This window comes from Suricata suricatta, chromosome 4 (assembly GCF_006229205.1).
Source record: "Suricata suricatta isolate VVHF042 chromosome 4, meerkat_22Aug2017_6uvM2_HiC, whole genome shotgun sequence".
In the NCBI taxonomy this organism is placed as follows: Eukaryota; Metazoa; Chordata; class Mammalia; order Carnivora; family Herpestidae; genus Suricata; species Suricata suricatta.
In genome coordinates, this window is record NC_043703.1 from 87,494,936 (window position 1) to 87,511,288 (window position 16,353).

Consider the following 16,353-nt stretch of genomic DNA (forward strand, 5'->3'; position numbering starts at 1 on the left):
GTTCCAAATATGAGATTCTTCTATCCAGAAGACATGTATAAGACCAGAAAATACAGCTCCTGGGAATCCCCTTCTCAGGCCAATTTTAGTCCAATTGGACATATTCCTGGGTTTTCAATATGAAGAAACAAGATTTTGCTATGAATTTTGGTAATACTACAATTACACATTTTTATTGATTATTTGCTTAGTTGTAATTTTAAGTCTAACCTGTACTGTGAAAAAGAAACAGAAGAAAGTGCTTTCCTTTTTCAGCAGCTACTATCTATCTAAAAGCTTTCCATGTGTAGTGTTTCCATCAAAATAATGATTATTGTTATTATTAATGGACATGAATACACTATATTTACCATTATTTTTCATACTATAGGTCCTTTTACTATAGTAACAAAATGAGGATGTTCCTGAATTCTTGTTGATTTAGGGGGAAATTTCAGCCTGCTTGTTCAGAGACAAAATCTACCCAGCCTTCCAGTTGGACCCTGGAGTATATTTAAAGGCCAGGGATGGATTAACAATTAGAACACACTCTCTAGCCCCTTTAGGGAAGAAACCATGTGCTTCTCCAAGCTTTTCTTAGTCAATGGCTGATGCTCTGAGTCCCAGGTATGGGTCTTCAGGAGTGTTTCCCTTCACCAGATACAGTGCTCTTGTTAGCTACCCACATTTAAAGGATATGTAATTTTTATTACACTGTTCTGTTGTTGGAAGTACTTATCTGATAAGAGTGTCATAACACGAATAATATGTGTGAGACTGAAAACAAAATAGTGTTCTGATCTGCAGCAGCCACTGCCATATATAAAAGTCGACTTTGGCATTTTGTATTTTTATCCCCAAGTGACAGAATTAAACCAGTGTTTTATTTTGAGAAGAGTGAGTTTCTGAGCACAAAGAATGCTCGAGTTAGCTATGGTCATCTGCCAGGCCCGTGGAGGTAGACAGCCCATTTTAGCAGACCTGAGTTGGCAGCAGATGTTGAAACATTGCTGAAAGAGAAAGAAGAAATTTAGTCTCACTTGATCCTGGCAACCATCATATATATTTGGTAGAACAAGTATAACGTACTCGTGCCATCTATTCTAGAAGGAGAGAAAAGAGAATCCCAGGAAAATTAAATGAATTCCTATTACTTGATCCATTTTGTTAGGCCTCCGGAGAGCTAAAAGACATAATCCCTTCCCTCAAAGAGGTTATAGAGTAAAACCTTGGATGGTGAGTAACTTGTTCTGCGAGGATTCTGCAAGATGTAGATTTACATCTCTAGGAAATTTTAACTTGATGAACAATCAGTGTCTTCTAATATATGTAGTATGTGATGCCGAACATCACATGATCACAACTGAGCCAACGGTTCTTGAAATTTGCCTTGAGGTACAAGTGATTTGGATTATAAGCATGTTTCTAGAATGAATTATGCTCACAAACCAAGGTTTTACTATAATCTAATAGGCATTAGAAATTTATAATCTGAGAGTAGTAACACATGACAGGTAAAGTCACAGCTCTAGGTAGCATGGAAATGTTAAGTAGGGGATACAGATCATAGTAATGGAGAGTGGAGGGTGAGACTCTCCTTAAGGACCACGCTGGTCAGTGACCTTCATAAAGAGAGGAGGAATGAGAAAGAATGAAGAGATAAGTGAAGTTGGAAAAACATGAAAGGAAAAACAAAAAAAGTGTTAGGATAGGAAAACCTAGGGCAGGACAAGAAGTAAACCCATCTGGCTTGTGGGGAGGACTGTGTAGAAAAGTAACAAGCAGCAACACTGCAGTGTTTCTTGATGGCACCATATGACAGAGCATCTTGAATGCTTGGACCAGAGTCACTGGAAGCTTTCGAGCAAGTGTGGCATAGTAGCTATTTTAAATAAAACACTTGGGTGACAGTGATCAAGATAGATTGTAGTGGGGAGACGTAGGCAAGGAGAGAGACCAGGGAAAGTATTTCTCTATGTGCTGATTTTAATAGGGACATTTAAATGTTGTTTAAAAATTTTTAGTTTCCTCTGCTTGCAAACTAAATATACTTTATTTAGATCTTTATAATGTATATTTTGAACACTAAGATTTCAGGCTAAAATTCAACTGCCTTGAATAACAAAGAGCTACACTGCCTAATGAGTGGATTCCCTAAGCCTCTGGCCATTTGTCCTAGGACAGGCTGATGCAGGTGACCCCAGAGTAAGTGGGGAGCTACAGGGAGGGAGAAGGCTCTGCAAAATGAGTTCATGAAATGTGCTCACCTTTAAGCTCTGGACACTTGGGACTCAGGATCAATCTTGCTGTACAATAGACATGAAAATGGACACTGACCATATGGCCCATGGCCTTCAGAAAGCCAGTAGATGGAGGATAGAAAAAAAGTTGGACAGTTAATGAAATGCAGTATTCTATACTGTTATCATTGAACCATCTGTTCCTTCATTTAGCAGAAAAGTGAGTGTATTTACTATAAAGAGACTTGGCATTTTAAGCCTATATAAGAAATAAGAAGACACCCTGACATACGTCCCTGGGGTAACTAGACATCTGCTTGGAGAGATGGGACTGGTGAGGCAGTGTAAAGACGGATGTGTCTTATTCTTAATCCTGCCCATCGGCTAAGGAACCTAAGCTCAAAACCAAGGCCTTCTCAGAGCTGAGGAATAGAGTGTGACTTATTCCTAAGTGGCAAGAAAATCAAAAAGGAAGGAAAGCAGGCAGATCAAAGAAGTGACAGAGGACTTTAGAAGATCGGAAGGCAGCTACCTAAACTCTGGAGTAATTGGCCCTACATTATTTCTCCCTATTTTACCTGTGATCCCCAGGAAGTGGCTATAGGACAGCCATTGTGATAATGGGATGGTTGAGGCGAGGGAATCAAAAGAATTGTGGATGGGGGGGGGTTGTGGTAAGGGGCACAGTGGCATGAGATTGATGACCTGGTAATGGAGAGGGATCTTTTCCTGTGAAGAATATGCTGTGAGACAAACTAAGTGAAATTTTAGCAGTAATGAAAAATTTTACCTTCGTTTACATTATAAACCACTAGAAATAGGTATAAATTAAGTGCTTTTTAAAATAAAACAAATCTTATCTCATTATTATTATGTCAAGGCTCTGTTCCCATGAGAAAACTTAGGAACATTGTAAAGAATCATTATTATGATTCTTTCTTAGAAATCATAATAATTGCTTTAAATAACTTTTTGTTTTACTACTATATAGCTGGTATTAATAATTACTAGCTTAATTGCAGGTTACATTTGCATAATACTTCATTCTTTTATCAAAACCCTTCCCATATATTCTCTCATCTCAATCTCCCAATATCTAAAACTCAGAGAGAAATTCTGTTTCTCAGTTTAGGGACCAGAATTCTGAAACTCAGTTGGATATTAATCAGTACTGTCTTTTATTGAGTGATTAAACATAAAGGAACCATGCTATGCTCTTTATAGGTATTATCTCATTTAATCTTCATGATTAAACCATGAGACTGTTAACATCTCTATTTCCTCTGGTTCTAAAATACTACAAGCTGAGATTTGATTGATTTCTAAGTCTGTAGTTTTGAAATCACTCCAATTTACTCAAGATGTCACTTACCTAAGCTCACTGAGCTACTGTGACAGAAGAGGAAATAGGAATAATCTATTTGTTCTTAATTTTCCCATTTAACCCTAAAGAAGAATTTTTACATAATAGATGATCAATTTTTTTTAAATCCTTGCACAATGATTTTTAAAGTATATATTTAAATAGTTTATGTAAAGAATTCTTATTTTGGGGGAAATTCTAAAGATTTAAATGTTTTAAGCAACCCATTTGTCTTTATCATTCCTTTATATATTTAGCAGAACTCATTAGATGGAAAAATCACACAGAAATACTTAGAATTAAAATAAAGTTAGTGAGCAATTTTGCATTGAAATATGGGCATTCAGTTCAATTCAGTGAGTTAATTTGAATGTCTAGTATTTATAATGTGCTTCAGTCTACACAAAGACAAGTAGGCAGTATCCTCTCTGAAGAAATTTTCATTCCTTCTTTGCAGGGTTATGTTTAATAGATCTGAATGTTCTTGAAAGAGATTACTGAGATTCTTAAGTATGATTACTTTGGGGGAAGAATATCAGAAGAGGGAGAAATGGATGTGTGCAGATTGAGGTATATATTCATAAAACTGTAAGACAGAAAAAGAATCTATCAGTTACTATGAGGGAGAAAAACAAGTACTTTGGAAGAGCATGAGAAGGGAACCGTCGTATCATATTGGAATGGATGAGAAATCAGCACAGGCCTTAAGACATAGATGATGTTTGAGATGAACCCAAACAGATGGATAGAAATCCAAAAAGCATTTGAGGGCAGGGCATTCACAATGGTATAGTGTAAGTGAAAACAGAGCCTGTAGTTTTTCTTATACATACTGTGTGTGTAGATTAAACAAAAAGGCACAATGCTGAAAACTGAGACCTTGTTGTAGAAGGTCTTAAATACTAGGATGAGGTCTTTAGGAGCAAATGTAGTGAAGTAGAAGGCAAACAGTGGGGTGGAGGTATGAGATATATGTGCAAATTTCAGCAGTGGCATCTATGAATTGAGTGAACTTGTGCAAATCAGTTAACCTTTTGGAACTTTGACTACCTCACCTACAATATGGAGGTAATAATAATTAAAGGTTGAGTGTAAATTTAAAAACTTGTGTGGAAGTACTCTGAAAACTGTAAAGCACAACAGGAGTTATCATTGCCATGGTCATCATATTGTTATGTATATAATGGTATGTGAAATTTTTGGATCAGTGAAGCTCTTCATCTGGATCTGTAGTCTAGGAAAATTAAGTTGGCAGGAGTGTAGTGGATGGATTAATAATAACCAAAGAAAGAACCAATGAAGAAGCTATTAAAGTAATTCAGGTTAAAAGTAATGAAGGTGTGATTAGGATGGTAGAGACATTGCAGAGATACTGTTCTTTCAAAATATACTGAGCACCCACTCTGTTCCAGCAGTCCTCCATAACAGCCTCAAAAGAGACAACAGGGATAGATCCAGGATAGAACTGACCAAGACTTGGGGAGCAGAGTTAAGAGGAGAGAGGGACATAGAGCATCACTGGATCTTCCTCTGCTTTCCTCTGGAGAAACCCTGGTAACAGCAGGATGGAGAAGGGACATCTCAAATGCATATGAGCTTATTACCCCACCTACAGCACAGGTGTCATGGTGGGTGAAATGATAATAAGGTCAATAAATCCTTCTCCGGGTAGGTTTGACTTTCTGTCTCTTCCCTGTGTGGGTCTGTACTATCCAAGGTATTGAAGGAGGAGAGTTATAAACACACACACACACACACACACACACACACACACACACACACACACATATCCTTAAGAATCTCTTTGACTTGAAAAACTGACAGAACCCCTTTTCTCCAAGAAAGGTGAGAAAATGTCTTCACCTAAAAAGAATATCTCATTTACCTTAAACTGGATCAACTACTGTTTCTATGCTTGCTTGGGTTTGAGAGTGGAAGGGGAAAAAATAGGATTAAAAATCTACTTCCAAACTCCAAGTTTCCTGGTGATCAGAAATTGATTGAATTTAACTGTACAGTCACTTAGTGACTGCAGATCCCTTCCAGGAGGTGGAACTGGAGGTGGAAACTACCGGTGAATAAATAACCACCGTCTCTGTCACAGTGCAGTGTGCTGTGTGTGTGAAAAAACGTACCACAGAGAATTGTGCATTGAGCTGAAGTTGTATTCCTAATACTGTGCTATAAAAATGTCAAGACACTGACTTATCTCTCTTTATTTCAAACATGTGATAACTTTTTTTTACTTCTCCATGAAGGAAATTTTTATGAAGACCAAAGTGATGTGTGGAGCTTATTGGAAACTCATACTAATATTAGTTTTGAACAAAATTTTAAAAAGTCCTCTAATAATGACCTTAAAGTCAAAAGTACTTTGTACATTCCTTCAGAAACACCATATGAAATTTTGTGGGACCAAGTCCAAGAGAAGCAGCCCTCTTTGTGCATCATTTTCCATAGAACTTTTACTACTGCGTTGTCCCTTTACTTAGGAGCTTAAGTGAAGTAAAAATAGGACAGCCTTGCAGATCTTTTTAGGATATAAAGAGGGCATGGGGATAGCCATGGAACCAAGAATTGGCAAAATTAGGAAAAGAAATAATGAAAGTGGGTCTCGCCTCCTTTTTTAAAAAATCTCTTTCATTCTTTATTCATCTCTTACTCATTCCTGTCCCTTCCACGTAGGACAGACTGGCTCATATAGCAGTTTTACATGCTACTGACTTTAAGTAATCTCTGTATTATAGTACTGTTTGTTTTTCCCTCTCGTTAGGAGATGACCTGGCTCCCACCACTTTCTGCTATTCAAGCACCTGGCAAAGTGGAACCAAGCAAATTTCCATTTCCAAATAAGGTGAGATCTTGCAGCACACAGGAGGAATCTGCTTCACTCACAGAGAGATTTTTAGTGGATAGTGGATTTTCCCTTGGTTGTTTTCTCCTCTGTAAATATTCTTGCCAGAGGCATATGGCTTTGATTTTCAACAATTTGCAAGCATGTATTTATTCATCAAAAGGAGAAAATTAAGCTTTGACTTCCATACTTTCTGTAAAATGTGATGCATATTATAATTGTCATTTTATCTAAAAACATTTGTGAAGTTAAAATGCATTTTACAATCATTTTATACAGTATACATTTTTATTCAGTATGATTGTGTGTCTTTTTTTTCTTGAAAAGCTATTATTCAATTGATGATGTATCTTAAAATCAATGTCTTAGAATTGAAGACATGTGGTATATAATTCCCCTTGGGGATCTTTTATAAACCTTAAAATATTTTCTAGGACTTTAAAAGATAAATTTCCATATTTTCTAAGGACAAGCACACACTCAAAAACTCAGCCACAATATGTTTATTTAAATTACGTATGAGTCTAATAGGTTTTATTTTCTATTCTTCACCATACAACTAACACTTAACTGCATATTCATAAAGATAAAATTATGCAAATAGAAGAAGGAAAATATGAAAGTGTCCAGTTCCCGCATCCAGACTTCATTTCCCCACCCAGAGTTTACTCTCAAGAGCTTTTTGTGTACCATTTCATCCATCTTCCCTGTGCATTATATACATATATGTGCATATGCAGTTTTTAAAAAACTCTTAAATGGTATAGTTCTAAAAACATTTCTTCTAAGAGCTAATTTTTTCAGATATCCTGGCTGCATATCATTGCTAAATATCAACATTACAACTTTTTAGAGTGAATTATTAAAATAATATTTCATTATAATTATCACAATGGTAAATTTCATTCTAAGAGCTGATATTTATCTCCCTCAACAAAGTATATTTGGAGATCTTTCCAAGTAAATACATGGATATGTTCTTCATTACTTAATAGCAGCACAATCTTTTGTCATACGAATGTCTTGTGGTTTATTTGGTCAATTTTGACGGACATCGAGGTTGTTTATGGTTTGTTTTCATCCCAAGCAGACTTGCACAACCAACAGTTTTTGGTAAATGCCTCTTTGTTTACCTCTTATTGAATATCTCTAGTACACATAACTAGAACAGGAACTGGGTGCTGGAAGCATGAGAAGCCATGTTTAGCTTTGACTGTTTCAACATTACTTTTTAAATGCATCTTGCCAGTGTTTAACATTATCTGGTTTTGTATCATTGTGTCTGTAGTGTGGGTGAAAAAGTGATGTCCTATGGTTTTAATTTGCATTTCTCCAGTGACTTTGGAGTTTGAGCATTGACCATTTTTCCTTTAGAAATTGCCCATTTGTATCCATTACCACTTTAAAAAGAAATGATTTGTAGGAACTCTTTATATCTTATTCATTTGTCTGTTATATATGATGCAACTATTTTCTTGCAACCTTATTTATGTACCTTTTATACTAGCAAAGTGTTTAGTTTTTATGTCAGAGAAAAATGATTTCCTGCTCCAACACTCTAACAGTGTTCTCTATCTTATTCTCATTTTTTATAGTTTCATTTTTGGGTTTTAGAAAAGTTTTTGTGGATGGTATAACATAGGATTTTAGCTTTATTCTTTTCAGTGGTTAAGAAATTATTACTATACTATCAACTAATTAGTCCAAGTTCTCCCACCTCTACCATTTGAAATGCTACCTATATCAACAATTAAATTTGTTTCAGAACAGTCCATCTGGGGTTTTTTAAGTATATTTCTTTAATTCTTTCTCAATAACTCATTTTTAAATCAGAGGTTGACAAGCTTTTTCTGTAAAGAATCACATTGTAAACAATTTAGGCTTTGCAGATAATACCTAAATGAATGAATGTGGCTATGTTCAAATAAAATTTTATTTACTGAAACAGGTAGTGGCACAATACAATCAACCAAGAAAAAGATAACTTATTTTAAGAATGGGAAAAGGGTTTAAATAGCCATTTCTCCCAAGAAGGTCTACAAATGCCTGATAAGTATATGAAAAGACACTATCACTGTTGTTAATCATTATGGATACAGATCAGAACCACAAGGAGGTACTGCTTCATGTCTACTTAAATGGCTAAAATCAAGGGCTCCTGGATGGCTCAGTCAGTTGAGCAATCGACTTTGAGTCAGATCATGATCTCTCAGTGTGCAAGTTCAACCCCACATCTGGGTCACTGCTGTCAATGCAGAGCCCACTTTGGATCTTCTGTTCCCCTCTCTCTGCTCCTGCCCTGCTTTCTCTCTCTCTTTCAAAAAATAAATAAATCTACCTTAACTATATATTTACTTTTCCAGTAGGGTTTACTCTTTCAGATGTTTTCTTGTTACTAACTAGGCCTCTTCTTTTCAGCTTCATGAAGTTCCTTCAACATTATCTCTTGCTAGGCTGATAGTGTGATGAACTCCTTTCGTTTTTCATTGTCTAGAAAACTCTTGATCTCTTCTCAATTCTTAATGATAATTTTGATGGGGAGAGTATACTTGGTTAGATTTTTTTTTTCTTCGTACTTTGCATATGTCCTGCCACTTCCTTCTGACCTGCAGAGTTTGTGCTGAAATTCTTATGGCAGTTCCCTTGTGCTTAACAAGTTTCTGCTCCTGCTGCTTTTAATATTCTCTTTGTGTCTTTAACTTTTGATATTTTAATTATAATGTGTCTTGGTGTGGGTCTCTTTGGATTCATCTTCTTTGGAACTCTCTGGGATTCCTGGATCTGAATTTCTGTTTCTTTCTCCACGGTAGGGAAATTTTTAGTCATTATTTCTTCAAATAAGATTTTGTCCATTTCTCTTTTCTCTTCTTTCTGGGAGCCCTGCAATGCAAATGTTAGTCTGTCGTCCTATATGTCCCTTAAGCGATCTTATTTCATACTTTTTTTTCTTTTTACTACTCCATTTGGTGAGTTTCATTGCCTTGTCTTGACTGATCCTTTCATATGTGTATTTTTCAGTTCATCATTGCATTCTTCACTTCGGTGACTTCTGTTTGGTACCTTCTTATATATATTTACATCTCTTTGTTGAAGTTCTCACTATGTTCATCCATTCTTCTCACCAGTTCAGTAAGCATTTTTTGACCATTAATTTGAACTTTTTATCAGGTAAATGATCTCTGTTTCATTAAGGTTCTTGTTTCTGAAGTTTTGCTTTCATTTGGAACATATTCCTCTGTCTCTTCATTTTGCTGGATTCTCTGTGCTGGATTCTCTGTAGTATATCTAACAGCCGCGTCACCCAGTCATGAAGGAGTGGCCCCAGGTAGAAAATGAACCTTTTTATTCGGCCTTCCCCAGATCTTGGTCATCTCTCAAACTTCTGTGCAAGCAGCGTATTATATTTTTAACAGTTCCCAGTAGTTGAGGAGGTGCCAAAACATGCCAGTGTCCCAAAGGACAGGATCTCAGCACCTAGATTCAAGCTGACACAAACCAGACCCTCAGGCAGCAGCTTTTAAAAGTATGCAAACTTGCACTCATAGGTCTAACAGGAGAAACCTAACAGAGGACCATAGGGAGGGGAAGGGAGAAAGAGAGTTGGGGAGAGAGAGGGACGCAAATCATGAGAGACGATTGAATACTGAAAACGAACCAAGGACTGAAGGGGGAGGGGGAGAGGGGTGATGGTCATGGAGCAGGGGCACTTGTGGGGAGAAGCACTGGGTGTTATATGGAAACCAATTTGACAATAAACTATTATAAATTTAAAAAATAAAATAAAATAAAGTATGCAAACTTACACAGCCCTGAGGGACCACAGGCATAAGCACTGCTGATCACCAGGGCCAGGCAATCTGGAAGTGTTCCCTGGGCAGCAAATGCAGAAATCTGGGCTCCAGGGGAGTGTATTCTGGGAGGTACCAGCAAACTAGAGCAAGGCAGAAGGAGAAAGCAAAGATGGTGTCCACAGCATATGTTCCTGGAGAGCAGTTCCATAAGCTACTAAAGTATGTGCCATTCCCAAAGCCTGCCTCTCAGTCTGAAGCTGCAAGACAAGCAAATCAGCCTTCTTCACAGAAAGACTGGGGGCAAGAGGCTGTGCCTCAGTCTACTATCTGGGCAGTGTCCTGGACATGGTAGCCTACTAAGAACCATTCCTCTGATTGGGACAGTCTTATGGGACCCAGGAACACAAGCTCCTCAGGCCATGAGATCCAGATGATTAAGGCCAGGAGATCCAGAGGCATCCCCTGGGCATCTCCTTCAAACATCAGGAACCAAACCCATGTAAGGCTCCCCTCCAGGACACATGGCATTCTGGAACACATCAGGATGAGTGTAAAGACAGCACCCACCCTCTGAAATAGCTGGAAAGGATTGCAGTCAGCTAATAGATTCATGTTTAATTAGTAGCCTGCCCTGGAGGCCACAGCCATGACGATTAGCTACTAGGCCTCCTTCACAGAAAGACTGAGCTCCTAGGTCTGTTGCTTCTTGCTGTGTCCTTTGATCTCTTCTGCATAACCCATGAGTTTAAGCCCAACTGGCCACCCCAGCCAGGCAATGTAGAGGGATGCCCGGGCAGCAACCATAGAAATCAGGGCATCAGACAGGGATATGAGCTCCTTTCTGTGTGACATCTATTATGACAGTCCCCTGTGACCAGAATCAGGTGTTGTTTGTTTGTTTGTTTGTTTGTTTTGAAAAAATTGTTCCCTATATATCTGTGGACTCAGTGTGTCTGCAGGAGGAGGTAAGTTCAAGATCTTCCTATGTCACCATCTTTAACCAGAACCTGCAGGTCCCTCTTGCATTCAGAACTTCCCAGTGGCATCCTCCACACAAAATACAATGCAAAATCCTTATAATTTTTGTATATAATCCAGCCCAAATTAATAGCTTGACCCAAAGTACAGTCAAACAAGCATTTTTATTATATAAACATATCCATGGGTTAAGTACAGTTTCTGATACAATTGAGCACACATACCAATGCACATTTTGTTGTGACTTTTCCAAAAAAATTGTAGAAATTTGTTTTGTTGAATGTTTATGGTTAAGATTGAGTAATGACTTACCTCCTGCAGAAAAATTGAGACCTTATCTCATTAGTACAAAAAAAAATACTTTTCAAGGCAAAAATTAAGTTATAAGAATCTTACCTTCCACCCAAAAAGATAATCTCTCTCTCTCTCTCTTTCTCTCTCTCCCTTTCTCTCTCTCAAAAAAAAAAAAAAAACTTTGTGTCATTTAGGACTTTCATAGGATTTGGGTAGAGTTATGTCACCCTAGAGCTTTTTGCCTTGCCCAAGAAACAAAGAATAAGCCATTTTACAAAGTGTAAGAACATTGCATCATTTTAATAATTCTTTTTTTTTCAAAAAACTTATGATAAGTACTTATGATACTTATGATAACTTATGATAACTTATCTGGTACAGATGAAATAAGACTGGCTTTGTGTCCTATTTCTGCTGTAACAAATTGCCACAAACGTAATGACTTAAGACCACACTAACTTGTTATCATAAAACTCTGCAAGTCAGAAGTCTGAACTAAAATCAAGATGTTGGCAGACTGCATTTCTTCTGAATGCCCTAAGCAAGACTTTGTTTTCTTGTCATTCTCAGTTTCTACAAGCTGCCCTTGTTACTTAGCTCATGGCGCTCCTCATTCTGACCTCTAACTTCCTTGTCACATCTCCTTCTCTGACTCTTTTTCCTCCTCTCTATTATAAGGACCCTTGTCATTATATTGGGCCTACTTAGATAACCCAGGATAATCTATCTCAAAATTGTTAGTTTCAAGTCATCCCTGTGATCCCTGTGATAAGCAGCAACATATTCACAGGGTCCAGGAAATAATATACAGACATCTTTGAGGGAGCCCTACTGTGCCTACTATAAAAACTGTTGCTAATTTTCACACACAGTGTATCTCTCTTAACCAGTATCTCAATTAATTAATATTTTGACAACTGGGGCTCGCAGTTCATTAATTAGATTATTAGTGTTTGAAATTATCACTATTGCTGGTGTTCAGGAGCAAGAATTATTTATGGAATTTGAGGGGCAAAATCTCCAAAATGACTAATGAATATGAAATAATGAAATGAAGCCCTCATTAAGATTGAAGGGGCGATTTGACCTCACAAAGAAAATCTTTTTAACTGAGCATTGAGTTACCAGTACCTCTAAATTAATTAGCTAAATACTTGCAAGAATTTCCCCAATTTGTCTGGGTGCTGAAGGACATAATGTAAGTAAAGTCCATTGATAATGAGCTTGGATATTCTTTTCTGTTCTCTGAAGACTTAATTTGGAGCTATAGTTCCCTAGACAAAAACTACCAGTCATGTCCACCTCATTCTTTAAATCTCAAAAGTAATTGAATTTGGTTTAAAAAAAAAAAAAAAAGACTTTGCCATTATCAGGTATTTAAACCGAGGAAAAAAAGAATTTGATTTGCCCTTTTCTCTTCATTTTTGTAACAGTCTCATAAATTTTGAAATACAAGTAAAGGACTCAAGGTTGTAGAACCTTTTCCATTTTCAGAAGGCATGTGTGCAAATTTTTATGACATTTCCCACACATTTGTGGAAATGGATGCTGACTTTGGTGGGTTCAAACATGGTCTGGAACTATTCTTACCTGATCAGTGTTTAAAACATTATACAGAAGTATTCTAGAATCATTTTAGAAATGATAATCCTATTGCCTTTTTGTACCCTGGAAGGAGAATGAAGCCAGCAAGTGTGAAGGGAAGGGCTTTAAAGTCGCAAAGTTCATTTTCTATGTCCCTCTTGTGTGGTTCCGAGAGTGCTTTAAGGTTTACCATAAAATGTTTGAACTAAAGTTCCATGGTTAGCATTACCTTGAAGCAAACATTTAAATTAATTATAAATTACATTATTTCAATCTTCTGAGCTTTACTGAAAAGAATGAGAAGAAAGTGATGGGGTGGGAGTGACCCCAAATCAGATGACTCTTCTTACTATAAGGACTAGCTTTCTGCTGCAGGTCTGAGAATAAGAAGACTATATTTCCATTTCTTGCCTTTTAGAATCTTAATGACTGATTGATAGACAAGCAAGGAGAGATCAGTGGAGCAGGCCTCAAATGGTTTCAAAAAGCCATTTTTAAGTAGTACCTTCACAGTATAAGCCTTCTCCTTAAGCTACATGGCTTAAGAACTTCTATGTTTTATAGATCTAAGGTAGTTTTTTTTTTAGATTTTAAGTACCCTAAAATCAGGATTTGTTTTATAGTTGATGGGGTCTTACAATTACTTGGCAGTCATTTTCTTCCATAGTAATACATGAGGGAATGTACAGCCTCCTACTGTTTTGATGGCGTGTCACATGTGATGAAATATAGTCTTTATAAAAAAATTTTTTTAATGTTTATTTTTGAGAGAGAGAGAGAGAGAGAGAGAGAGAGAGACAGAGTGGGGGTGGGGAAGGGGCAGAGAGAGAGGGATACACAAAATCCAAAATAAGCTTCAGTCTCTGAGCTGTCAGCACAGCTGACAGGGGCTCAAACTCACTAGCCGTGAGATCGTGACCTGAGCCGAAGTCAGACACTTAACCACCTGAGCCACCCAGGTGCCCCAAAATATAGTCTTTATTACAGCGTTTCATCGAAGAGCTTTCTCAGATACCAGTGTTCTTGGTTATTTCTGTCTCCAGCAAAATGATTTGTACAAACTTTACTTTCCAGCTAAACACCACATGTAAAGAAGGTTTAGGATTCCCATGCACCAAACGATACTTTAGGTGTTGGGAATTCAGGACTTAGAGAAGAATAAATCCCATCTGTAGATTTTCTTGTAAGTAACCGGAAGAGGCTCTCCCCTTTGCGCGCATGTCAGAACGATGCACACTTGATGAATGATACTGGCAAACCAGAAGCAGTTAGTTGACTAACCTTAGCAATGTCCTGTTGTAGGATTGCAGACAAATTTTTTGTATTCTTTACTCCTTTTCTGAATTTTATTTAATGAATAGATATTTTTTTGTTTGTGTCTTTAAGTAAATGCTCCTTAATAAGATAAAGTCACCATTGGGTCGAGACAGTAATAATAATAGTATTCTTTTTATGGTATTTATTGTCACTTGGTATACTTCAAATATGTGCAATTTATGTCATGTAATTTGTACCTTATTAAAGCTGGGCTTGTCTTTTTTTTAAAGAGTCATAGTTGAAAAGATAATTTCTGTAGTGGCAGTATGACATGGTACTGTGAAAACATAAAACAGAGAAGTCCTTCTGAGATTCAGGAAGATTTCAAAGAGCAGGTAAAACAAATGAGCTTTATTTTCTGAGTCTCGAAGAAAGAATGAAGTTTGCCAAGCAGAAAACAGAAAATGGCAGGCCATGCATCCCCAAGGGCAAGGAAAAGTCCGCAAAGGCTCGAAGTACTCTTGCAGAGCAATCATGACATTCGTTTCAGCCCTAGGTTATATTTTGTATACACATCATCTCCACTACTAACCCGCCAGACACCCAGGCCCTGTAGGCAGGGATTTGGTGCACTCACTCTGTAACTCCTAGGGTGCCTGACATAACCTTGCAGCCCTCACAGAGTGCTCCCAGGGGATTCGGAAATAAAAATGCGCAGATGGGGTTAGCAACTCCCTAAGCTACTTATGGAAAACTTAGTAAGGGCCTTTGAGAGAGAGTAGAGAAAGAGAGAGAGAGAGAGAGAAGGCCTTTGAGAGAGAAGCCATAGGTGTCTGGGTGTCTGGCTGGGCGGGAGGCGGGGGGGCAGGAAGTATAACCTGGGAAGGACTTAAGTGCCTGGAACTTTGGGAGGGAGAGGATCTGTTTCCCTCCATTTTGAACCCAGCCTGGCTTTGGCTCAGTGAAGGGTGAAGGATCTGTACACTCTGGCAGCCCCAGGGTTTTGCAGCTACCTGGGCAGGGCAGGATTCCTTCAGGAAGCAGGAGCCACAGGCCCGGTTGTTGGCCAGCAGAGACCTAATCAAAATGAGGACAGTGTCCTGTGGGCCTAATCTTGGGAGAAGCCTCACAAGGTAACTCACATTTTCCACCAGCCAACTGACCATGTGCTAGCCCAGTGTCGATGAGAATGATAATGGGACATCATTCATACCCATAGAGTGGCATGGACTAGAGACTCTGGGATTAGAGTCAGTATTTTCAAGCTAATATTAATTGGTTCTGTGTACCATCCAGAAGACATCAATTACAAACATGACATAACATATTAGGACAAAGGCTTTATTTTATTTTCCCTCTCCAGAAGTTTCCTTCTTTCCAGAAGTACAGACCTTTATGATTATTTTTTCACCAATTCCTTTAACCATTTCTTCCTCTCTTCCCTACCCACACTATATAGAGGCAATAATCATCATTAATTACACAAGTATTTTAGGTAAAATTCCAAGTTCACTATCTCTTAAATAAATGCTCTTGCAATATGTAATTATAATTCAGGTTATCTATGAATTTATTTTGGTTCTCTGCTCAGAGTCTAAAGTCTCATCTGAGCTTTTTTTTTTTAAATAGTTTATTGTCAAATTGGTTTCCATACAACACCCAGTGCTCTTCCCCACAAGTGCCCTCCTCCATCACCACCACACCTTTTCCTCCCTCCCCCTTTCCCTTCAACCCTCAGTTCATTTTCAGCATTCAACAGTCTCTCAAGTTTTGCTTCCCTTTCTCTCCTCAACTCTCTTTCCCCCTACCCCTCCCCCTGCTCCTCCATCAGGTTTCTCCTGCTTTCCTGCCAGACCTATGAGTGCAAACATATGGTATCTGTCCTTCTCTGCCTGACTTATTTCGCTTAGCATGACACCCTCAAGGTCCATCCACTTTCCTACAAATGGCCAGATTTCATTCTTTCTCATTGCCATGTAGTACTCCATTGTGTATATATACCACATCTTCTTG

The 16,353-nt window shown here is 37.8% G+C and overlaps 1 protein-coding gene across 1 annotated transcript in view; it reads left to right on the forward strand.

Moving 5' to 3' along the window:
* The window catches only part of AFF3 (AF4/FMR2 family member 3), a 525,761-nt gene that overhangs the window by 321,920 nt on the left and 187,488 nt on the right, over positions 1–16,353 (forward strand). Inside the window, exon 8 of the mRNA XM_029938501.1 lies at positions 6,356–6,436. Coding sequence (XP_029794361.1) covers positions 6,356–6,436 — 81 coding nt within the window. The remainder of the gene's footprint in view (positions 1–6,355; positions 6,437–16,353) is intronic.